Genomic DNA, 26,007 nt, shown 5'->3' with positions numbered 1-26,007 from the left:
TTTATATCTATGAAATAGGGCCCAATTACGTACTACTTCTATGGCCCCCGGAAGTTGATGCTCAACAGTTCACAATGATGGAGAGCTGTCGCACAGGCTTAGGTTGTCCACATACAGTGACAACGAGACTGTGGGTCTCACTGCTGTCACAATATCATTGACTGCAATGGCAAACAGGGTTACACCAGGAATTGATCCTCCTAGGTACACAAGTTTCTTGCGTATATAAGCTGCTGGTTGTTGAACCTATCCACATCCTGAATCGTCAGATTATAGGAAATTCTGGATGAAAACTGGTAAAAAGTCCACGAAGCACCACTCATGCAGTGTAGACAGGATTTGATGACCCCCAACTCATATTGTATGCCTTCCGTATAGATCACACAACACAGTGATCAGGTGTTGGTAATGTATGCAAGTATTGCGCACTTCAGATTTGAGTTTGTCTGCAGTGGACTGAAATGTCCAAAACTCACTTTGAAACTGCGGTATACATCCTCTCATTTTCAGGCACCAACACAGTAGTCAATTGCCATTCTTTTTAATAATATATACAGCTGTTCATTAGAGGGATTGGTCAATAAATAGTAAAAATTTGAGGGTATTTTCCCAGTTTAATGGTAGGAATAATAATACCCCTCCCACTATTGGAAGGGAAACTCCCCTTCCTGTAAAGTATGATTGAAAAACCCTAGGATGTGTTTTATGCTGCCGTCGCTAAGGTATTTAAGCATTTGATTATGGATTTTATCGGGACCAGGCGCTGTCTCCCAAAGGAAGGAAGGAACAGAGGAAGATAAGGGCTTAATGTCCCATCAAGAATGAGGTCATTAGAGACAGAGTGCAAGTTTGGATTGCTTCAACAATAGGGAAGAAAACTTGCCATGCCTTTTCGAAGGAACCATCCCAGCATTTGATTGGAGTACTTTAGACAAATCACGTAAAACTTAAATGAAGATGGCAGGGCATGGATTTGAACAGTCCTCTCAAATGTGAGTCTGGGGTGCTAAGCATTGTGTCACCTTACTCAGTGCTATGCATTGCCATTCTGCTATTGCACAGTGGAACTCCCAGTCATTAAATGTAACATTGTACATTGCCACGAAAAATTCAACCATGAGTGTGGGATCAGTACGGATGTTGCCACTGAAGGAGAAACTATGAACTAGTGTAGACAGTGGGTAGGCTCAAATGCTGCAGAATTTTCCAGTGGGGTGTGGGCTTACATAAATGATACATACTGTTGCCAACACTCCTGCTTTTTCCTCTTGATTAGATGCTATGCCTTTGCTCGAAGTGTCTTGAATGCTGTTAATTGTTCTATTGAGTGGTGGCACTTGTGTTGTTGAAGTGCTCTGCAACATTCTCTGACAAACCTCCACTGCACCGGTGTTCATCAGAGAGAGACTGAAGAATAGGATATTGCTGCTTCCATAGTACATAAAATCATGTCAATAGTACCTTATACCACTCCTTCAATATCCTTCTCTTGCCTGGTTTCAAATGGTGCTTTGGAGGTGAAGGCTTGCCAGCTGGCTTTCTGAAGTAATTACTGTGGTGCAGGAAAATAGTCGCTATACCAGAGGTTGCCTTGGATGGACCACTGGATTAAGAGTGAGATGCTTGGGCTGCAGTCTCTAATACCTATGGCTCGGTATGTTCCATGGACCGTACTAAAATTTGTTGCAGCTCAAGTGTTAATAAGGAAGACTTCTACTGCTAAAATTAACTGCTCTATTACTTGGCCCCTGCTACATGTTGTTTGGCTAGCCTACGGATGATTATGGGCACTGAAATTCCCTCAGTAGGAAGAAGGGTGGTTGCAGCTGTTTCGCTAGCTCCACCAGCTCATGATATGGTGTAGGACTGATTAGGGGTACGCAGATATTACATACTGTTACCTTAACTGAGAACTAGACACTAACAGCCACGGCTTCTAACACAGTGGTTACTAGCACCTGCTCAATGCGTGACAGATGACCTCTTGGCAGTAACGTGATTTGTACAGTACGATTAGTAATTTTTAATACAAGGGAATTGGGTTTTTGAGAACTGTCTCTTCTGAAGTGCTGGAGTTCACCAAGGTGGTAACTGTTACAGTTGCAGTAAAGAAACATCAGATAGTCTCAGAAGGCAGTGAAGGGGAAACAAGAGTATGAATTACTTTGCTGCTCTAAGTTTTGCTCCACATGAATGTGTGGTTTTTCATTGGTGTCCATCGGCTTGACTGCAGAGCAGAGGGAGAGGGGGGAGAGGGAGAGGGGGGAGAGGGAGAGGAGGGAGAGGGGGGAGAGGGAGAGGGGGGAGAGGGGGAGAGGGAGAGGAGGGGGAGAGGGGGAGAGGGAGAGGGGGGAGAGGGGGGAGAGGGAGAGGGGGGAGAGGGAGAGGGGGGAGAGGGAGAGGGGGGAGAGGGAGAGGGGGGAGAGGAGAGGGGGGAGAGGGAGAGGGGGGAGAGGGAGAGGGGGGAGAGGGAGAGGGGGGAGAGGGAGAGGGGGGAGATCAACCAAAGCAGCAGAATTATATATCAGATTTAACTTTTGATTTGTTCTTCTTGTCTCTGTGAGATTTTGGTTTCTGCGAGGACTGTCCTGTCTTGTTTCCTGTGACAGAGAAGGACTGTTCTTTCCTATGACTTGCAGCCTGTGGTCCTCTTGGCCAGTGAGTGGTGGTAGACCACTGGTCTGTTTGGTTCTGAAAGGGGGGCACTCTGCCAGGTGTCCTGTTCCTTAACGATGCTGGAGGAGGATGAATGGGGTGGTTACCACTTATGCTGTGGGTGCGGGAGGTCAAGGGAGCTGGTGTTTCCTCCCCATCTGGAAAATGGGTACTGACACACAGCTAGGGCAAGAAGTTCCTGTCTGAGACCTTGACATTGCAGTAAGTGCGAATTTTGACACAATATTCGTGAAGCCTGATGTCATATCAATTGGGTAGAATTGTTCAAACTTTTTCTTAGCACCTCGATAAAACAGGTTATCAAGAGTTTTATATTACTGGATTCTCTTCTCCTTTTTTGAAATCTGAACATGTCTGTGAATGAGGAGGATGCTGTTTTAAGCAGTTTACACATGTTACGGGTTGTTCACAAGGGCTGCCCATATGAGTTGTCCTGCTGCACGCCCTTACGTAGCCTCCTAAGTACAGCAGGACGACATGTGTCCACACTTATGGAACTGAAAACATCTCATAGGAGGAGGGAAATAAGGCTTAATATCAAACCTATATACCATGACCATAACTTTTTCAGGTAAAGTAGTTTCACTGAGGGCTAGGATGAAAGCTCCAGCGTCCATCTACTATCCTTAGGTCCTCTCCAGATGTGACAAACAAAATGGACTCTGTGCTGCTCTAGATTAGCACACAGTTTGTCATCTGTTTGTAGCGCTAGGTCCTGTTGGAAGATGATACTCAAATCCTGTAGAATTTGTTATGAAGGAAGATGGTAACTGATGTATCCTCGAGCATTCAAGGTTTTGATCAACAGCGATCCATTTCTCATCTTTTCTATTGCAGAAACTTCTCTGAATGGATCCCAGTATTTCTGAAGAAAACTGTGTTATTTGTTGCAAAAGCTTCTCTGTCAGTTCTGAAGCACACTAGGAATTGGGTAAAACACCCACCTCAATTTCTCCTTGCCAGACACCAATCCCATGGTATGGCTAAAGACAGAAACAAAATGGCGTTGTAAGCCTCTGCAGTAAAACCTTATTTTTTACCCACTGAGACAGTTGGGTTGGCAAGGCCACTGGGATGGGTGAGTCTGATCTGTTTTACTGTGGATCATCTGCCATGATGTCACTCTTGCCAATCAGGGGCTCTTCCCACATGCTCCTCACTGGCACAGCAAAGGCTACATGGCATAGTAATCATTGCCTGGAGTCCCGGTGCCATAGATTGTACAGGCACCTACTCCCTGGTATACATCGGGGGATTACAGCTCAGATGTCAGCAGTGTGATCCCTCGGAGCTGCAGCCATGGGGTGCATGATACTGCTCCCCCCCCCCCTCCCCCCAAAAAAATCTCACACACACACACACACACACACACACACACACACACACACACACACACAATGGTTACCATGATGAATTTTGTGTGCAAAGATAAATCCACTCTAATAGCAGGTACAGAAGGTAACAGTGCATGGTGGGTAGATTATGCACCACATAAGGTGCTATTCCCCAAAGAGCCTGCATTTCTCTGAAATTCAGAAAAATGGATGTCAAACACTAAATGCGACCATAAGTAATTAAGTAAAAAAGATTGAGGGTAAGATTTTGAAATGAGCTAAAACTGCTGGGTGTTTTAAGTCTTCAATGTAAAAACTTAATTAGGTATAAGACTCCTTTTAGTTGCCTCTTATGACAGACAAGAAAAAACCGTGAGTCTATTCTAGCCCCTTTCTAGCACCTGATACTGCAGGGGAAGAGTTTTGGGATTTCACAACAAATGGTTCTGGGTACACTTGTTACTGGTCAGTATCCATTGCATATTTCGCCTTTATTCAAACTGATACTTAAGTGCTGCATCTGTTTGTGTGATGCAGCATGATGTAAGTTCAGTTTGTGAACATCAGATTTTTCCGAGTGGCCGCATGCAGCTGTACCCTCCTCCCACTGCTTACACCCATGTTTTATAACAATGTTTTAGAATATTGGATAAAAATTAAGGTAGAAATTTTTTAACTTGAAAGTTCATAAAATGTCTATAATTAAAACTATTTCTCATGAAACATACTTCATTGCAATTAAGAATATATAATAATAACAACAGTATGTGTTATATACATAATTAAAAGGTCATCATTTTAAAAATTGAAATATTTGAGTATAATTACACATGCCAAACTCGTGTGGATCAGAAATTTTTTAAGCTCCAGCTAATGAAACTGAGATTAAAATAGGCTCCCAGTAGTGTTGCAGCCCTTAAATGTATGTCAGAAGCTAAAAAGTGAAAATGGTAAAGGGAACATTTATGAAAATTTTAATGGTCTCGATTGACTTGTTTTCATAGTTTGTCCTGTGTTTATCCTTTTTGAAGGTAATGAATTTGCTGGCATATAAACTCTTTTTTAGGACCACTGAACATAAAAGTGAATAAAGAAGATATATTTGTTCCCACCATGACAGAGAATCACCAGCCCTTCAGAGCAACATTTCTGAACTGTAGTTGGTGATGTTAATGATAGCCATAGACTTTGAATCTTATTTTTTGTGCTATTTGCCAATTCTTTGTCAAAGATTTCCCACAAATTAAAATTTGTTGTTGCGGTAAAAGGTGATGGATGTGCCCTTGAAGGAGAAGTTAGTAAAACACGTTCATTAGCTTTCTCTTGTGCTCTAACTGTACAACTTTATTCACAAGCCCATAACCAGCTGCAAGTATTTTGTATTGTTTGCTTTGAACTCACTCTCTCCCTGTCTCTCTCAATGATGAGCCATGGGTCAAGTAAAATTGCTTAGATGCAATTATTCCTACGAGTAACACTTCCCAGTTTCTAAATGTAGGAATGAATTTTAAAAACATTTTCGGTAATGACACAGTTTGCTAGCTGTTCACATCTCTAGTAATTTTATAATAGATCTGAAGAACTGCAGTCAGTTCCCACGACTGGGAGGCAGTGGCTGTGTGTGCATGTGTTTTCTGTTTCTTACAACAGACTCTGTCTGAAAGCTCAAATATTTTAACTTGTTTTTCACTGTGCCTGTCTGCAACTCAACAGCTCCTCAATGTGGTGAGTATAAATCTATCTTTTCTTTATTGTTGTTACTACATCCCGAAATTTTCAGCTGTTAAAATTTCTTATTTGCCATAACCTATTTACATAAAATACGTATTCTATAAGTAGATTTTAATACATGATAAATCTGTACCATTATTCTATGTCTTGGACACAACACTGTACAAAAACATACATTACCTACTGGTAAAATTTGCACACGTCGACAATGTGAAACAAAATCTATTGAAACATCTTGTTCCTATCAGATGTGCATTATTGTGCTGTAACCAGATGCAAAATGATAAGCAGACTCTGTTTATTATGTACAAGCAACCCACCCTGACTTTGTACAGGTAGCACTCAAGTGCCTACAGGTGGATGACTTGTCTGGCACAGTGATAATTTTGTTTACAGGCAAGTGCATGGGCATCAAAGTTGCCATGCCACTGTGACCACTGCGGGTGGTGCAGTAGTTCACAGCTCCATCACTGTCATGATCACTGCAAATGCCAATGAAATATGCGACAGATAACATTTGAGCCTCGTGAGAACCTTCCGCCTCCAGTGTCAGTCTGGCCTAAGTATCAAAATCCCAACTGTAGTTCCTGAGATGAGGTTGTAAATACAGGCAGAAAAATGTGCTGGTGGACTTATATTTATAAGATGTATATAAGGAAACATATGCACAGACTTATAGATTAAGCTCATAATAATAATAATAATAATAATAATAATAATACTGTGTGGCACAATGGTCTCGTACAAGTCTTTTGGTTGGATGTCACTTCGGTGACTTGCATGTCCCTAACCAGTTATCCAACCATGGAAAGAGGATCTACAGTTTAACGCTGCTTCTAAACCACATTTTGTTTCTGGCAAATCACCACATCATTGAGAGGTGAATGCAACGTTAAAAGGCAATGTGAAAAATCAATGGTCTGCCCAGTATTCAATCCCGTGACCTTTCGGTTTCCAGGCATGTCCTTTACTGCTAAACCACCATCATCAATTTCGGTCAAACTTTACTGCTTTCTGGAGTTGTTGTGGCTGTACTGACTCCTACGTGGCAATGGCCCAATTTTCACTGTGGTAAGGACTGATTTGTCATCATTGAGGCAATTTCTATGGAATATTTATAAATCATGCTCATGAACCTTCCTAGTGAATCAGTCTATCAGTCAAAACCAGATCAATATACCTATAATAGTTCCTGAGATCAGCCTGAACACACAAAGTGCAGCACAGAACATCAGTTCACATGTATACAGAAGAAGGAAGGAAGGAAGGAAGATAGATAGAAGATTATGTTCATATTTTGGCAGATAGCCACACTCAAACTAGTGAAAGATTACAAAATAAATTTGTTAACATAAACAGTGACTGGTTGCTACAATTCTATCATCAGTAACATATACTACATGTATGATCAATCAAACTTCATGTTGCAACCATGCCCCCCCCCTCCCCCCGCCTCCTTTTTCCCCTTGTCCCCTTAATGGAGAATAATAATGGAAAACTTGCAAGATCAGTATGCAGTTAATGTAATGTTTTTAATTCACAAATATCCTTATTAATATTTACAGCTTCCTTTTAGGAATATTTTCCTGTTGTTTATATGCTATCTCATCAACAATGAAGCAATCAACTATCTTATTCCAGAACACACTGATTTTCACGGCCTGCTTTGGAATCCAACAGACACAAATGTGCTGCTGAATCCTAAAAGTCAGCTAATGATTTATCTTTGGAAATCTACAAGATAGCCACAGAGAAGAAAAATTTGTCGGTGAAGTACATCACCATAAACACAAGTGACACATGAGAGAAGTAGAAGATCAGTATCCTTTAATTGATATGCATGCAGTTGATGATTTCTGTTGACATTATGATAAAATTCCATGTCTCTGACTTCAAATGGAAGTACCTGTACATGTTTCACACCACCAACACTGAAACAAATATATCAATATGTTAAGTCCTTGGTGGAAAATAAATAATTTACAGAGTACAGGTAATAACTCACCGAATAAATATATCAGTTTCAAAAGTTACTTTAAGATCTGTATGTATGAATATTGTAGCATTACAACAACAGAAACTGCAATGAAACCTTACTGATTGGAAAAGTTATATCACATAGCAATCAGAAATTCTAATGTTAATGCCACTATTAATTATTTATTTTGCAGCTGGAAGCAGTAGAATCCACAGAACTACTAACCTGTGTCTGGTACAGGAGGACGACACCTCAGATGTTTCCTAGGGAATTTGTAAATATGGGCCCATGCATTTGTAGATGTTTTATTTCGTTTCCAAGTGGTAGGCCATGGACCATCTGAATGCTTGGCTTCACGCGTTCGTGGAAGAAAGTCCGTATAGTCGACACAATGTCTTTCCACTTTTCCTAGGTGAACTTCTGAGGAAACAGTTGACGGTTTTGTTCTCCTGTGTAAAGCTAGTCCAAGAGGAGAAGACACAGGAATGGAGCAGCAACGAGTAAAATTCACGCCAGCAACCTTCCATCTCACATCTTTAGATGTTCTCTTATGTTGAACAGTAGAATCGACTTCTGTATTGTTCTTCAGGCCAAGGTAATCTAGAAATCTGTCCTGTAATATTGATGGATAGTGACAAAAATTACAAAATATCAACGAAGAAATAACATGCACAACTGTTCTTGTAATTTAAACTTTCAAACAAATGAATTATGAAAAATTAAAGCATAAATAATACGAAATAGAGTTGACTGCACAAGAAAAACTACAGTTTAACATAAATTAACTAACAAACAACTGTCTGGCAGGTTAAAACTGAGCGCCGGACTGCGTCACGAACTTGTGACCTTTGCCTTTCTCAGGCAAGTGCTCAACCAATTGAGCTACCCAAGCATGACTTACGACCTGTCATCACAGCTTTACTTCTGCAAGGAACCTCATCTCTGGGGGAAAAAAAAATTTCTTTGCAATCTGTTCTGCCATAATACACACATAAAAAAAAAAAAGTTTTGCGTCACTCCAGCTCCCAGAACTCCTGAAGAGAGATGTTGACTGTGGATATTGCATCACAGACACATCGGAGGGGGTCTGACAGCTGATCAGTTCCAGTCATTCCACCAGGAAGGAGGTACACGGCTCGTGTTGCCTGTAGTTAAACCAAGCCTAGACAGTAAATAGCACGGTTTGATCGTGTCCATTGTTACTTTGTGCCAGGAATGGCTCTCAACAATGGAAGTGTCCAAGCATCTCGGAGTGAACCAAAGCGATGTTTTCCTGACATGCAATGGATGACTGCTACCTACAGATTATGGCTTGGAGGAACCCTGACAGCAATGCCACCACGTTGAATAATGCTTTTTGTGCAGCCACAGGACGTCATGTTATGACTCAAACTGTGTGCTATAGGCTGCATGAAGCGCAACTTCACTCCCAATGTCCATGGCGAGGCCCATCTTTGCAGCCACGACAACATGCAGCATGGTACAGATGGGCCCAACAACATGCCGAATGGACTGCTCAGGATTGGCAACATGTTCTCTTCACCAATGAATGTCGCATATGCCTTCAACCAGACAATTGCCGGAGACGTGTTTAGAGGCAACCCGGTCAGGCTGAACGCCTTAGACAATCTGTCCACTGAATGCAGCAAGGTGGAGGTTCCCTGCTGTTTTGGTGTGGCATTATGTGGGGTCGACGTACACTGCTGGTGGTCATGGAAGGCACCGTAATGGCTGTACGATATGGGAATGCCATCCTCCGACTGATAGTGCAACCATATTGGTGAAGCACTCGCCTTCATGGATGACAGTTCGTGCCCCCATTGTGCACATCTTGTGAATGACTTCCTTCAGGATAATGACGTCGTTCGACTAGAGTGGCCAGCATGTTCTCCAGACGTGAACCCTAACAAATGCCTGGGATAGATTGAAAATGTTTGTTTATGGATGACATGACCCACCAACCACTCTGAGGGGCGTACACCGAATTGCCATTGAGGAGTGGGACAATCTGGACCAACAGTGTCTTAATGAACTTGTGGATAGTAAACCATGACGAATACAGGCATGCATCAATGCAATTGGCTGTGCTACTGGGTATTAAGAGGTACCGGTGTGTACAGCACTCTGGAGAATCGCCTCTGAAGGTCTCGCTCTATGGATGTGCAATGTGCAATGTGTGGTTTTCATGAGCAATAAAAAGGGCAGAAATGATGCTTATGTTGATCTCTATTCCAATTTTCTGTATAGGTTTCGGAACTTTCGGAACCGAGGTGATGCACAACTCTTTTTGATATGTGTATTTAGATTATACATTACCTTTCAATAATTTTTTAAAGCAAAACCGAGTGAGGTGGCGCAGTGGTTAGCACACTGGACTCGCATTCGGGAGGACGACGGTTCAATCCCGTCTCCGGCCATCCTGATTTAGGTTTTCCGTGATTTCCCTAAAATCGCTTCAGGCAAATGCCGGGATGGTTCCTTTGAAAGGGCACGGTCGATTTCCTTCCCATCCTTCCCTAACCCGAGCTTGCGCTCCGTCTCTAATGACCTCGTTGTCGACGGGACGTTAAACACTAATCTCCTCCTCCTCCTTTAAAGCAAATCACTACTGATGCCTTACAAACAGTCCCCGCAGCAAGATTCACCCAAAAGACGTTGACAGCACCTATCTACAATAATATCAATAACGTTAATGGGGGAAAACGTATCTGTCTTTACAAGGCTGCCGGATGCCCAGTTTGGCCCTTTTTGTTTCGTTCAGACATTCTGGGAAAGATTGTGAACTATAAAAGACCCTGTCTAGAATCTTTGCAACTATCATTGCTTCAACCACTGGTAAGCAAAGACATGCTCTTGACAAAAGAGTTTCTCACAAGCTCAGTCAAAAAGCAAACTAATAAGTATATTGTAAAAGTGCAGACATTCTTCTGTCTTTGAAGGTGTGGCTACTGAGGTATTAACTTTTTGTGCACTTTATTGTGCTGCCTTCTTCTTATTATTATTATTATTCATGTATGGGCCCAATAGGACCATGCAAGGTACAATCAATCAATGTCACTTTTGGCCTTCCTTTGTGCCCAAATTTGAAACATTGTTTCAGAATGAAGTCTCAGTCTGTTTTATGATTTCCAATCAAATATCCTTTGAAAATTTTTCCATCTGAAATGTCTGTGTGAGTTATACCGGCTGTTTTAAGATCCTCCTCAATCATAGTGATCCATTTAACTGGAACAGTTTTGGCCTTACTTCTGTTTTTGTAGAATTCTGCTATTTGTTTTGTCAACCTAGGTGTGCCACTCTTTTAATGTGCCCATAAAATTTAAGTCTTCGTTTATTCATGTCACGACGTACGTCTGTGTATTATTCTATTTCCTCATTACTTCTCAGCATATAAGTTTCTCCATCAGTAATATTTTCCTAATAATTTTTCTTGCTTTTGAATTTCTTCAATATCCCTCTTTCTATTCAAAATTAAAATTTCTGCTTGATAAAGATATTCAGGTTTGATTACAGTGCTGTAATGCCTAAGTTCATGGATTTTTTAAAAATTATTATTACATTTGAGAAAAAAGGAGATCACAGAATACAGACTTTATTGAGAATAACTTGTCAATTACTTCTCAGTTTGGCTTACTTGCAAAGGCATTTAATAGCATAAATTTAAAAATTTTAATAAAAAAATTGGTCTTATTTTGTCAAGAACTATGCTCTCTCACAGTTTTTTTCTTCTCCACAAGATATAACAAATACATTAACAGATTTCCCCAACCAGAGTAAAACTAAATTCAAAATGTGGAAATACAAATGGCATTCCTCAGTGTCAAATACTTTGTTTATTTCCCACACAAGTAAACAAACTAGCAATAACATATCATACATTGCCAAGATAAGAGTTTATATAATTGTTCTCGTGTTCAAGCCAGATCAGGTTTGTATTAAATTTGAGTTTTTGAAGAGCTGCACCATATTCATTGTTAGAGGTCCCTAAAAGAGAATTAAGAGTTTACTTGTTTCCTACCAATACTGGTTTGGCTGAAGATTGGATTTTTTTATGGCAGTTATGTATTACATTTTCTCAGTATGTCATGCTCGAGTAAAACATGATCTTTTAACAATATTCGTCTCTCTCTCTCTCTCTCTCTCTCTCTCTCTCTCTCTCTCTCTCTCTCTCTCACACACACACACACACACACACACACACACACACACACACACACACTTTTAAATATTAATGTTGTCTTCAGTCTGAAGACTGGTTTGATGCAGCACTCCGCATACTGCTCTGCCCCGCACAATAATCTTCAACTCTGAATAACTACTACAACCCACATCCATTTTAACCTGCTTACTGTACACATCTTTTTGTTTCCTTCTGTAATTTTTACCTTCCACACTTGCCTCAAATACTAAATTGACAATTCCCTGGTGTCTCAGAATGGACCCTATAAACTGACCTCTTCTTTATTTCTTTTCTCCCCAGTTCTATTCAGTAACTCATTATTAGTTAAGTGAGCTAACCATCTAATTTTCAGCATTCTTCTGTACCACCAGATTAAAAAAGCTTCTATTCTCTTCTTGCCTGCACTGCTTATTGTCCCCGTTTCGCTTCTGTACAAGGCTACACTCCAGATAAATACCTTCTGAAAAGACTTCCCAACACTTAAATTTATACTCAACGTTAACAAATTTCCCTTCTTCACAAACTCTTCTTGTCATTGCCAGTCTCCTTTTTATATCCTCTCTATTTCAACCAGCTATTTTGCTGCTAAATAACAAACCTCATCCACTAGCTTTAGTGTTTCATTTCCTAACTGATTCCCTCAGTATTACCTGGTTTAATTTGACTACATTCCATTACCCTTGTTTTGCTTTTGTTAATGTACATCTTACATCCACCTTTCAAGACACTGTCCATTCCATTCAACTGCACTTTCAAGTCCTTTGTTATATCTAGAAGAATTGCTACACCGTCAGAAAATTACGAAGTTTTTATTCCTTCTCCCTGAAATTTAATTCTGTCACAAAATTTGTCTTTGGCTTCCTTCACTGCTTCGTCAATATACAGATTGCATAACATTGTGAACAGGCTGCAACTCTGTCTCACTCCCTTCCTGACCACTGCTTGCCTTTCATGTCCTTTGATCCTTACAACTGCTGCCTGGTTTCTGTACGAGTAGTATATAACATTTTGCTCCAAGTGTTTTTGTTATAACGTCAAGTTTAACACGTATATTTCAGAATGAGACAACACATATAAGTCACAGAGTAAGTTGACAAGCAAGACATGTGTACACGTTAGTATTCGAATGAGCACTGAGTCCCAGTCTAGCGGCCACTGCTCGGCTGGCCGGTTAGGTGGCGCAGCTGCTGCATGGCTGGCAGACAGCGCCGCACGTAGAGGACGCGCGTAATTGTGCGGCGGCGCTTTGAATGATCGGCGAGTCACAACACTTTTCCCCTCTTTGAAATTGTTGCACTGGTCTTGATGGAGATGTCCTGGAGATGGCTAACGTCCATAGGTGTTCTTTGACTCGCCGTAAAGTCTCGAGGAGGAGGCTTCCCGTACAGACGGAAGTGTCCCCGATGATAACGAGTCGAGATGACAGGAGACGTAGGGGTCGAATCTACTGGGGCCCCATGCACCAATCTGCCCGTTGCGGCAAGTCCAGTTGATATGACAGGAGACATGGGCGATGTGTCGGTGTCTGTTGGAGGAGGAGACAAGTAGATTTGCTCTGACATAGGATGGTCATCCGGTTCCTGCATGGGCACGTCTCCTGGTGGCGTCTGTTCTTGTGCTGGCATCGCGATGATGGTGAGAGGGTTGCGTTGTGAGTATTGAGAGATGCCAAGATCCCGAACGTCACGTAGAGCCAAAGGTGGTGTAGCGGCATTCCGAACAGGCGTTGCTGGCACACGAGGCTGAAGCTGGTCAGAATGACGCACTGCAACACCCGTGTACATCTGGATTTCACACAGGCGTCTGCCACGGTGTCTTAACATGTGGCCCGGGCTCCATTTTGGCCGCCCGCCATATCCCATATCCCCGTACCAAGACGAGGTCGTCAGCGGTGAACCGGCCAAGTGAAGGCACCTGCGGCTGTGAGGTGGAAGGCCGCAGATGATGAAGTAGCGTGCGGGGCTGTCGGCCATGTAAGAGCTCAGCCGGGCTGTGGTCGCCCATGGGGGTGAAACGGTAAGACACTAGAAACTGGAGAAGCGCATCATCAGCAGCAGAAGAAGTCAGAAGTTTCCGCATCTGAGCCTTAAATGTGCAGACCAGTCGTTCAGCCTCACCGTTGGATTGTGGACGGAACGGCGGGGGGGCCGTGACATGCATAACGCTGTGACGAGCACAAAAATCCGCAAATTCAGAAGAGGCAAATTGCGGACCATTATCAGTAACAAGAGTAGAGAGGAGGCATTCCAAAGAAAAAATACGGGCAAGAGCACTGGTGGTTGCTGCGGTGGTAGGCGACGTGCAACAGACAATGAAAGGAAAGTTAGAGTAGGCGTCAATTACGAGGAGCCAATAAGTACCTAAAAAGGGTCCCGCAAAGTCAGCATGAATGCACTCCCAGGGTTTCTCAGGCGAAGGCCACGGTGACAAAGATGACTTCGGGGCAGCGGCCTGTGATGCACAAGGGCCACAGGCAGCGACCATGCGTGCTATTTCAGAGTCGATGCCAGGCCAGTACACATGACGGCGCGCCAGAGATTTTGTGCGACACACACCCCAGTGCCCTTGGTGAAGGAGGCGCAAGACCGAAGCATGCAAAGACGCAGGCACCACAAAATGAGGCGAAGCATTGTCAGTGGAGAGGAGGATAACACCATCCCTAGCCATGAGGCGGTAGCGCAAAGCATAGTAGTTCCGCAACGGATCAGAAGTCTTAGCGGACGGGCGATCTGGCCAACTCTTCTGAATACAGCGTAGAACCCGGGAGAGGGTAGGGTCAGAACCCGTAGCAGCCGCCAGCCTGTCCCCAGTGATGGGGAACCCGTCCACAACCCGCTGATCGGCAACATCCAGGTTGAAACACAAAAGTTCGTCCCTATCGAATGCCTGATCAGGACACACGGGAAGGCGAGACAGAGCATCAGCATTTGCATGTTGAGCCGTTGACTGGAAATGAATCTCATAATTGAAACGAGACAAGTAAAGAGCCTAACGCTGGAGGCGGTGTGCAGCCTTGTTGGGAAGTGACGTTGATGGATGAAACAAGGAAACAAGTGGTTTGTGATCCATAACAAGATGAAATTTTGAGCCATAGAGAAAAACACCAAACTTATGAAGAGCATAAATAATGGCCAAAGTTTCTTTCTCAATTTGAGAATACTTTTGTTGGGCATCCGTGAGCGTTTTGGAGGCATAAGCAATGGGTTGTTCCGAACCGTAAGAAAAACGGTGCGCAAGGACTGCACCGACCCCGTATTGAGAGGCGTCTGTGGCAAGAACAAGATGTTGGCCAGGTCGATAAGTAGCCAGGCACGGGGCCTGTTTCAGCATAGTCTTCAATTTCTGGAAAGCCGCTTCGCATGACGCGGACCAGTGAAAAGGCACGTTTTTATGCAACAGGCGATGCAACGGCTGAGCCACCGAAGCCGCAGACGGTAAAAACTTGTAATAGTATGCTATTTTCCCCAAGAAGGCCTGCAGTTCCTTAACAGACGTAGGGCGAGGAAGGGCATCGATCACAACGACAGTTTGCTGAAGCGGACAAATACCATCCCGAGAGAGTTGAAACCCCAAGTATGTGATAGACGACTGAAAAAATTGTGATTTCTGAAGATTAAACTTAAGACCGGCAGTCTGTAAGACATGAAAAAGTGTGCGGAGATTTTGAAGATGTTCTTCAGTGGTGGAGCCAGTGACAACAATGTCGTCCATGTAATTGATACACCCAGGGACAGGGAGCAATAATTGTTCCAAGAATCACTGAAAGAGAGCAGGGGCGCTAGCAACCCCGAATGGCAAGCGTTGGTATTGATAGAGGCCGAAAGGCGTGTTAAGGACCAGAAACTGCCAGGAAGCAGGGTTGAGAGGAAGTTGATGATAAGCTTCTGACAGGTCAATTTTAGAAACATACTGGCCTCCAGCAAGTTTAGTGAACAGTTCTTCAGGACGGGGCATAGGGTAAGTGTCTATGAGGCATTGAGCATTTACAGTGGCTTTGAAATCGCCACAGAGGCGAATATCACCATTTGGCTTAGCAACGACAACGACAGGAGAGGACCACTCACTGGAAGTGACAGGAAGCAAGACCCCTGAAGTAGTGAGACGATCGAACCCCCGTTTTACCCGATCACGAAGGGCCACAGGAATGGGCAGAGCCCGAAAAAACTTAGGCCGAGCAGTGGGTTTGAGCGTGATATGAGCTTCAAAGTCGTTTGCACGGCCTAACCCAGGAGAAAAAAGGGACGAAAATGTCGTCGACAAGGAATCCAGTTGAGCATAAGGAATAGCATCAGAGGCAATATTGACAGAGTCATCTATGGAGAACCCAAAAACGTGAAAGGCATCGAAACCAAAAAGATTTTCTGCGTTGCTCTGGTCGACCACAAATATGGGAACAGTGCGAACAACGGATTTGTAAGATACCTCAGCATTAAACTGCCCCAAGAGAGAAATCTTCTGTTTATTGTACATCCGTAATTGCCGAGTGACAGGTGACAGGAGTGGAGAACCCAACTGAAGATACGTCTGAGAATTAATTATAGTGGCAGCAGAACCGGTACCTACTTGCATGCGAACATCTCGACCAAGGATTTGGACAGTGAGGAATAACTTCCCTGAAAGGGAAGAAGTGCAATTGACAGACAACACGGAATCAGAATCTGCATCATGTTCATGAACATCATGTATGCGGTCGGATTTGCAAATGGAAGACACATGACCTTTCTTTTTGCAATTGTGACACACAGCCCAACGTTGGGGACAATCCTCGCGTGAATGTTTCGTAAAACACCGCGGACATGAAGGAAGTTGCCGGGGGTTTTGCTGCAGTTTTTTAGCGGGTTGTTTATGGCTAGGCCGAGGCTGCACGTGGGAGCGCACTGCGGCCACGTCGGCCGGTGGGGACGCGCCGCACGCGTCGTCAACAGCGCACAGAGGTTGTATTTCCCCGACATCACCCCACGCCTCTATTTGCACCCCAGCGGTGCGAGAAATTTCAAAAGACTGCGAAATGGAGAGAACTTCGTCTAGAGTCAGATTCGCCAACTGAAGGGCATGTTGCCGAACTTCTTTGTCAGGCGCCGACCGGATAATAGCATCCCATACCATGGAATTGGCATAGGATTCTTTGTGAATGTCAGTAACAAATTGACAATTTTGACTAAGGCCGTGAAGTTCAGCAGCCCAAGCGCGATAGGATTGATGTGCCTGTTTTGACAACGATAAAAGGCAACACGAGAGGCTACCACATGGGTTTGCTTTTGAAAATAGACAGACAGAAGTGAGCACATTTCAGCAAAGGCCAAAGACGCAGGATCCTTCAAAGGAGCCAATTGCGATAACAACCGATACATTTGAGGTGAAATCCAGGAAAGGAACAGAGACTTACATGGTTGTTCGTCCGTGACATGAAGTGCCAAGAAGTGCTGTCGAAGATGTTTTTCATAATCAGACCAGTCTTCCGCCGTCTCACTGTAAGGAGGAAAAGGAGGTATAGCCAACGACGAGAAACGCCCCGCATTTGACGCCGCAACGAAATCGCGAATTGTCGCTGTTAGAAGAGTTTGCTGTTCAAGGAGATTTTGTAATAGTTGCTCGACAGTAGCCGTGGAACCTTGTGGGTCAACGGTGAAAAGGAAAAATCCACTACCTCGTCGCCGATTGTTATAATGTCAAGTTTAACACATATATTTCAGAACGACACAACACATATAAGTCACAGAGTAAGTTGACAAGCAAGACATGTGTACACGTTAGTATTCGAATGAGCACTGAGTCCCAGTCTAGTGGCCGCTGCTCGGCTGGCCGCTTAGGTGGAGCAGCTACTGCATGGCTGGCAGACAGCGCCGCACGTAGAGGATGCGCGTAATTGCGCGGCGGTGCTTTGAATGATCAGCGAGTCACAACAGTTTTACCCCTGCTACCTTCAGAATTTCAAAGACTGTATTTCAATCAACATTGTCAAAAACTTTCTCTAAGTCTATAAACGCTATAAATGTAGTAGATTTATCTTTCTTCTATGATAGGTCATAGGGCCAGTACTGCCTCACATCTTGCAACATTTCTCTGGAACCCAAACTGATCTTCCCCAAGGCTGGTTTCTACTAGTTTTTCCATTCTTCTGTTAATAATTCATGTCAGTATTTTGCAACCATTGCCTTATTAAACTGAGACTTTGTTAATATCCGTACCTGTCAGTGCCTGCTGTCTTTGGCACTGAACTTATTACATTCTTTTTCAAGCAAGAGGGTATTTCCCCCATCTCATATAAGTGTTGGAGAAAAATATGAAAACACCACGAGAAATGCATGCTTGAACACAAATGCAGATGATAGGCACACCCACAGGTTGTGCTGTTGTATTTGACCATGGATAACACCTGTGCAATGTCCTCAATATGTTGCAGGTGTCAACTGTGGTCAGAACAGTATTCTGTGTAGTTCTGTCTTTCAGGGCCAAGTTAACATGAACCTGGGCAAAACGGTTGTGCTCATATGGTGGGTGCTTCCATAACCACGATGGTCAAGGTGTTTGGTGTTTCAGGAACCACCATATCGATGATCTATACTACATACAAGGAAAGCATAAAATCATGTGCAAAGTTACAATGCAGACAAAGGTGTGTGATGAGTGGTCGTGATGAACAGTCACTCAAGAGGATTCGAAAAATAAGATGACAAAAGCTGCAAACGTCACTGCAGAACTAAGTGTTATACCCACGAACCCTGTTAGCACCAAAGAGAGCTCCATATGTAGGGAACAGTAGGGCCAGTTGGACTTCCAAAACAACTCCACAAGTGAGGCAAATGCCCGTAACACAAAAATGCGGTGCTGAAGCCATAAAACCTGGGCTATGAAGCAATGAAAGAAACTCATTTGGTCAAAAAACTCTTGTTTCACATTGTTTCCAACTTCTGGCCAAGTTTACATCCCACAAGTGATTCATGGTGGAGGTTCAAAGAGGATTTGGGCAGCGGTATCACTGTATTCCATAGACCCTATGATACTCTGCAAGGTCACTTTACTGCCAAGGATTGAGAGACCATTTTGGCCAGTCAGTTCCATCCCACTATCCAATTTTTGTTCTCCAGTGGGCATGAGGATGAAGTGTCATATCTAGCTCTATATTAATGCAAGACTGCTATCTACCTCCATCATTTTTATCTGAACTTGCCACTGTTTTGTGAGAAGAATGGTAAAGATCCCCTCTGAAACAATACAAAACCTATATTTATTCATTCCAGGATAACAGGAAGCTGTTTTGAATGAAAACACTTTTTCTGCACCATATTAGACATGGTAATGTGTCGAGTTTGTGGTGTTTGCATATTTCTAATGCCTCTTTTATATTTTGCATTTCGTGTGGTATAGTTTCATCACGGATGGTTCTCTCAAGGTATTAACAGTTCTGAGGGAGTGTCATCTACTCAAGGGGCCTTGTTTTATGGTACCTCTTTCAGTGGATAACAAACAGAAAATGAATGAAAATATTTCACTTGTTGATCACTTATTAATAAGCACAAATTCATCTCCTTTACAGTTTACAATTCAGTCTCTCTGTGTTGACTGCCGAGAGAAACATGGTAGCAATATTGCATTCTTTTACTCTCTTGTCTCCATTCAGTTAATTTTATGAGACAGAGCTGTAATGGATACAGGACAAAAATTGAAGTCAAAGGTGCAACCAAATGTAAACAAACAGATGGAAAAAAAGTAAGTACACTGTTTATTATTTCAAAAGTAATTGCCATAACTATTAATACATTCATCCCACTGTGAGATAAGACCATCAATGCCTTCATGGAAAAATGTTTGCGATTGCCTCTGGAACCACAATGGTACACAGGTGTGTACCTCTTCGTACCAAGCAAATCGTCAACCGTGAATGTCTCTCTTCAGGGTACCAAAATATGGATATCACATGGGGAGAGATAGAGACTGTATGGAGGATGTGTAAGGGCTTTCCAGTGAAACTTCTGCAGCATACACTACCTCTGCAGCCTCTGTCATACAGTCCCGATCTCTCCCCATACAATTTTGATATTTCTGGAGCCATGAAGAAAGATGTTAGTGTTACAACTGTGATTCCGTAGGCAACTGTAAACATTTCTCCATGGAGGCATTGCCCGTCTAATGTCTCAGTGGGATAACTGCATCAACAGTTATGGTGATTACTTTTCAAATAATATACAGTTTTCTTTCTTTTTTCAAATGGTTCAAATGGCTATGAGCACTATGCTACTTAACTTCTGAGGTCATCAGTCGCCTAGAACTTAGAACTAATTAAACCTAACTAACCTAAGGACATCACACACATCCATGCCCGAGGCAGGATTCGAACCTGCAACCGTAGCGGTCGCTTGGTTCCAGACTGTAGCGCCTAGAACCGCATGGCCACTCCGGCCGGCTTTCTTTTTTCCCCACATATTTTGTTATCACGTGGCTGCCCTTTATATTTAAAGTCTAAGTATATAAAGTTGGCTACCAATCATCTTGCAAAGGCCTGTTACAAACCAAAAGTATTTACACATTAATATCAGAACAGTTTCAGATGCATAGAAAAGGACAATATGCATACCTAAGAATTCATTAAAACACTCTGTTTCAGACCTATTCCCTCTACCAGTCTATAGAAACTTGTTTCAGCTGCCAAAATATTTTTGAGAAATAGTCAAACATTTTAAGCAGGGGTTTGTACTAAAACAAAATTCTATTAATATTTTCTGACTTCCTATGAAACACAGAATATTTATAAGTGTTTCGTATGTGCACACTGCACCCTTCAAAAATCACTACAGGAACCAAAATGATCTGCATCATAAAGTACAAATGATTACACACATATGAAAAAGCTTAACGTGAGAGATGAAATTTATGGGTTTCAGGTTTTAAGGAAGCCTCTGATGATAACTGTTCCCTCTCCTTTAGCCCTGTTCTACATCTACATCTACAGTCTGCAAACCACTGTGAAGTGCATGGTAGAGGGTATGTCCCACTGTACCAGTTATAAAGGTTTCTTCTCATACCATTCATGTATGGAGCACAGGAAGAATGATTGCTTAGATGCCTTTGTGTGTGCTGTAATTAATCTAATCTTCTCCTTATGACCCCTATGGGAACAGTATTTAGGGAGTTCTAATATATTCCTATGTCATCGATTAAAGCCGGTTCTCAAAAATCTGTAAATAGGCTTTTAGGAATAGTTTACATCTATCTTCACGAGTCTACTAGTTCAGTTTTTTCAGCATCTCTCTAACTCTCTCCCACAGGCCAAATAAACCTGTAACCATTCTTGGTGCCCTTCACTGCACACATGCAATATCCCCTGTCAGTCTTATTTAGTATGGTTCACACACACTTGAGAATATTCTAGGATGGATCGCACGAGTGATTTGTAAGCCACTTACTTTGTAGACTGATTGCATTTCCAAAGTATTCTACAATAAACTGATGTCTACCACTGGCTTTACCCACAACATAGCCTATGTGATCACTCCAACTGATACCTCTACAAAGTGTTACTCATCCAAGCATTTGTACAAGATTGCCAACTCAAAATTTGATTTGCTGACAGTTTATCCATAGGATACTGCATTTCTTGTTAGTGCACAACTTTACTTTTCTAAACATTTGAATCAAATTTCCAATCTATGCACCATTTTTTAAATCTTATCAAGATCTGGCAATATTTGTGCAGCTTCATTCAGACAGTACTTCATTATGGATAACTCCATCATCTGCAAATGGTTTGAGGTTACTGTGAATATTGTCTGCAAGGTCATTAATACACAACATGAACAGTAAGAGTCCCAACATGCTTCCCTGGCGCACTCATGAAGTTACTTCTACACCTGACAATGACTCTCCATCTAATATAACACACTGTGTCTTCACTAACAAAAAATCTTAAATCCAGACACAAATTTCGCATGATGTCCCATATGATCATACTTTTGATTGTAAGTGTACATGTGGTGCCGAGTAAAATACTTTTCAGAAATCAAGAGATACTGCTTATATCTGACTGCCTCCAAAGCTCTCAGTATGTCATGTGAGAAAAGCATGAGATGGGTTTTGCATGATCGATGTTTTCAGAATCCATGCTGGTTGGCATGCATCTTTTCAGTGCTAAAAGGATTAAATTGGGGCAATTCCCCTGGGTTTTCCTTTGTAAAGGAACATTTGAAGATGGAGTTACGCATTTGAGCTTTTGTTATGCTACCCTCAGGTTCAGTTCCTGTCTTATTTGCAAGTGACTGGACACTAAATTTGGTGCCACTAACAGCCTTTACATATGACCAGAATTTGTGTGTGTTGTGTGTAGGATGACAATATCCTGCTATGGTAGTTAATGAAGACTTCAGACATTGCTCTCTTTACAGCTGAATGCATTTCATTCAGCACCTCTCTTTCTATGGTCCTATGATTTGTTTTACATTTATTATGCAGTAGTCTCTGTTCCTTTAGAATTTTCTTTATGGTGACTGCATACCATGGAGGGTCCCTTCATTATGAACAGTTCTACTGGGTTCATATCCACCCAATGCATGGTCAACTATTTGTTTTAAACTTGAGCCATAGTTCCTCTACATGCTCTTGCCCTATGCTGAAAGTTTCAAGTTTCTCACTGAGATACGAAACTATTGCTTTTTTATCTAGTTTACTGTGTGTGTGTGTGTGTGTGTGTGTGTGTGTGTGTGTGTGTGTGTGTGTGTGTGTGTGTGTGTAAACCCTTTGTCTTTTGATCACTGCTGTCACAACCATTCCATCCAATATATTTCCATTATGAGTGAGGTTCTGAACTATCTGTTCTAGGTACTTTTTGGAGAAGGCCTTTAGTAATGTTTCACAGGATGTCTCATCACACCCACCACTAACAAAACTGTAATTTTCCCAATTGATTGTGGATGATTAAAGTCTAGATGATTACAGTGTGATTGGTGAACTTACACATAAATGAACTGATGTTTTCTATAAAGTTTTCAATTACATCAGGAGGTGATTCTGTTGGGTGACAGGAGGATACAATTACCATTTTATGCCCACCCCTGATACGGAGTCTTGCATAAACAATCTCACATGCAGCTTCAATTTCTATCTCACAGGATTTGAGTTTTTTGTCTACTAAGACAATTACACTGCCTCCACTCCCCATTAGCTTAACCCTTCAATATACACTTAGATTCTCCCCCCCCCCCCCCCCCCCCCAAAAAATCTCACAGCTATCAATTTAAGGTTTTATCCAACTTCCTGTACCTAGTATTATGCAAGTTTAACTGCTTTTCCGGAGTTCTTCAAACTCTATTACTCTGCTGTGAATGCTTCAGCAGTTAACTAATAAGATTTTAATACTCTTGCCTGGGGAGGGGGCCGCATTATTTTGAATCTTACATTTATACCTCTTAGTCTCCAACTGCTGTAGTTACTTTGAATAGATGGAGAGTTGCCTTGTGTGCAGTCTAGACTCTAGTGCCAACTAGACTCATCAATACTAAGTTGTTCATGAGGTGTGTAATGATGTCTAAATATATTATTAGCATGATGTACTAATGGCTGGTACCTGATACATGGGTCATAATGAGGATGGCCTGGTGCTGGACCTGGGTAGGAGCGTCTGATGTGTTGTGCACACCTGACCCATTTAGGGGGACCACACAATTCTGAACCTCATGGCAGAACTTCAGGAAGTCACAGCCTAGCTGTCACGGAACAATCAAAGTATCTGGTTCAGGCCTTTCACTCAATCCAGAATCAGAGGGCCATGATCAGTTCTCGGGACAATGCTGCAAACTGTGAGTTTTGGTGATATCCTGTGTGCAAAGCTCATCTTCCCAACCTTCTCTGACACTGGAGCCCAGACAACAGGCCAGGCATCATTTGTTCCAACATGCACCAGACTCTTCAGTTGGTTGCATCCCGTTCCCTCAATGGCTGTTGGAATAGGCTCTTCAACACACTGAAGGAGACCCCCAGGCATAAACACTGCATGCACCCAGTGTTCTTTCCTGCCCCTTGCTGCGATTTCCCTAAGGGGCACCATCATTCACTGTATGTTTGAATTTCCAATGATTAATAGACCCCTACAATTTTGCACTTGCTTCCTCTTGACACAGGACAAAGCAGGTTCCCCAAAAACTGGAAAAGTGCATCCCATTGACTCAGTTTCAGTTTCAGTGAAAGATAACACATTGAACTTGTTGGTTAGGGGGATCAGTATAACATCCAGTGTGCACCGTGGTCCCAATCTTCCCTGTACAGGACACCTATATCTACTGTTGGCATGCCACTCCCAACCAACTGGAGGAGTAACGATCCTGTACATCCTGCAGAAGTGACAAAATCCACATGAGAGGATAGTACTTGAGGTACCTTTTGTACCAGAGGTGTATGACTCTTGGGAACTCTTCCAACACACATTCGCAGTAGTTGCTAATCATTTGACAGGAGTCAGGGCAATTTCCAGTTGTTTACCAACATTGACCAGCTCATCCTGTGTTGAAGAACAGCATTCACAGTGGGGTTACACTGTGGCTGGTGCACTGTATTACAGGACAGTGAACAAATAATTTTAAACTAAGCTTCTTGATTATCTTTTAAACTGTTGAGCTCAAAACTTATTAATATCCAATACAACTAAAGCAAATATACGAAAGGAGATTTCTATTAAGACAACAGAAAAACCTGTGGTTAAAATTACTATCTTCCTAAAACTTTTTATTGTTAATTATAGACGACAACAAACTCTCAGAAATAGAGCTAATTTAGGATAAATGTAGATAATGCATACTCATCTAAAAGCAACAACTAACTGTAATACAATAAGCTAGTTACAACACCTGCTACAATACTTAAATCACAAATGTCATTTTACTATGAATTAGATTATGTACAGGACAATGGTAACTTCCAAAAACTCTCAAAAATTTAGGTTTTTATTGCATCAATATACACTGAAATTTGGAGTGATATATTCCTGTAGATTAAAACTGAAGAAACTGCAAAAAGGTGGGAATTTAAGGAGATGGGACCTGGATAAACTAAAAGAACCAGAGGTTGTACAGAGATTCAGGGAGAGCATAAGGGAGCAATTGACAGGAATGGGGGAAATAAATACAGTAGAAGAAGAATGGGTAGCTTTGAGGGATGAAGTAGTGAAGGCAGCAGAGGATCAAGTAGGTAAAAAGACGAGGGCTAGTAGAAATCCTTGGGTAACAGAAGAAATACTGAATTTAATTGATGAAAGGAGAAAATATAAAAATGCAGTAAGTGAAACAGGCAAAAAGGAATACAAACGTCTCAAAAATGAGATCGACAGGAAGTGCAAAATGGCTAAGCAGGGATGGCTAGAGGACAAATGTAAGGATGTAGAGGCCTATCTCACTAGGGGTAAGATAGATACCGCCTACAGGAAAATTAAAGAGACCTTTGGAGATAAGAGAACGACTTGTATGAATATCAAGAGCTCAGATGGAAACCCAGTTCTAAGCAAAGAAGGGAAAGCAGAAAGATGGAAGGAGTATATAGAGGGTCTATACAAGGGCGATGTACTTGAGGACAATATTATGGAAATGGAAGAGGATGAGGATGTAGATGAAGATGAAATGGGAGATATGATACTGCGTGAAGAGTTTGACAGAACACTGAAAGACCTGAGTCGAAACAAGGCCCCCGGAGTAGACAATATTCCATTGGAACTACTGACGGCCGTGGGAGAGCCAGTCCTGACAAAACTCTACCATCTGGTGAGCAAGATGTATGAAACAGGCGAAATACCCTCAGACTTCAAGAAGAATATAATAATTCCAATCCCAAAGAAAGCAGGTGTTGACAGATGTGAAAATTACCGAACTATTAGCTTAATAAGTCACAGCTGCAAAATACTAACACGAATTCTTTACAGACGAACGGAAAAACTAGTAGAAGCCAACCTCGGGGAAGATCAGTTTGGATTCCGTAGAAACACTGGAACACGTGAGGCAATACTGACCTTACGACTTATATTAGAAGAAAGATTAAGGAAAGGCAAACCTACGTTTCTAGCATTTGTAGACTTAGAGAAAGCTTTTGACAATGTTGACTGGAATACTCTCTTTCAAATTCTAAAGGTGGCA

The 26,007-nt window shown here is 42.2% G+C and overlaps 1 protein-coding gene across 1 annotated transcript in view; it reads right to left on the bottom strand.

The window, feature by feature from the left end:
• Positions 1-26,007, bottom strand: part of LOC124721638 — a 262,023-nt gene that overhangs the window by 9,934 nt on the left and 226,082 nt on the right. The window contains exon 9 of the mRNA XM_047246701.1: positions 7,945-8,332. Coding sequence (XP_047102657.1) covers positions 7,945-8,332 — 388 coding nt within the window. The remainder of the gene's footprint in view (positions 1-7,944; positions 8,333-26,007) is intronic.

Source organism: Schistocerca piceifrons, chromosome X, assembly GCF_021461385.2.
Source record: "Schistocerca piceifrons isolate TAMUIC-IGC-003096 chromosome X, iqSchPice1.1, whole genome shotgun sequence".
NCBI classification, from domain to species: Eukaryota; Metazoa; Arthropoda; class Insecta; order Orthoptera; family Acrididae; genus Schistocerca; species Schistocerca piceifrons.
Note: the sequence above shows the minus strand (reverse complement) of the source record. Positions and strands in the feature narration are given on the sequence as shown.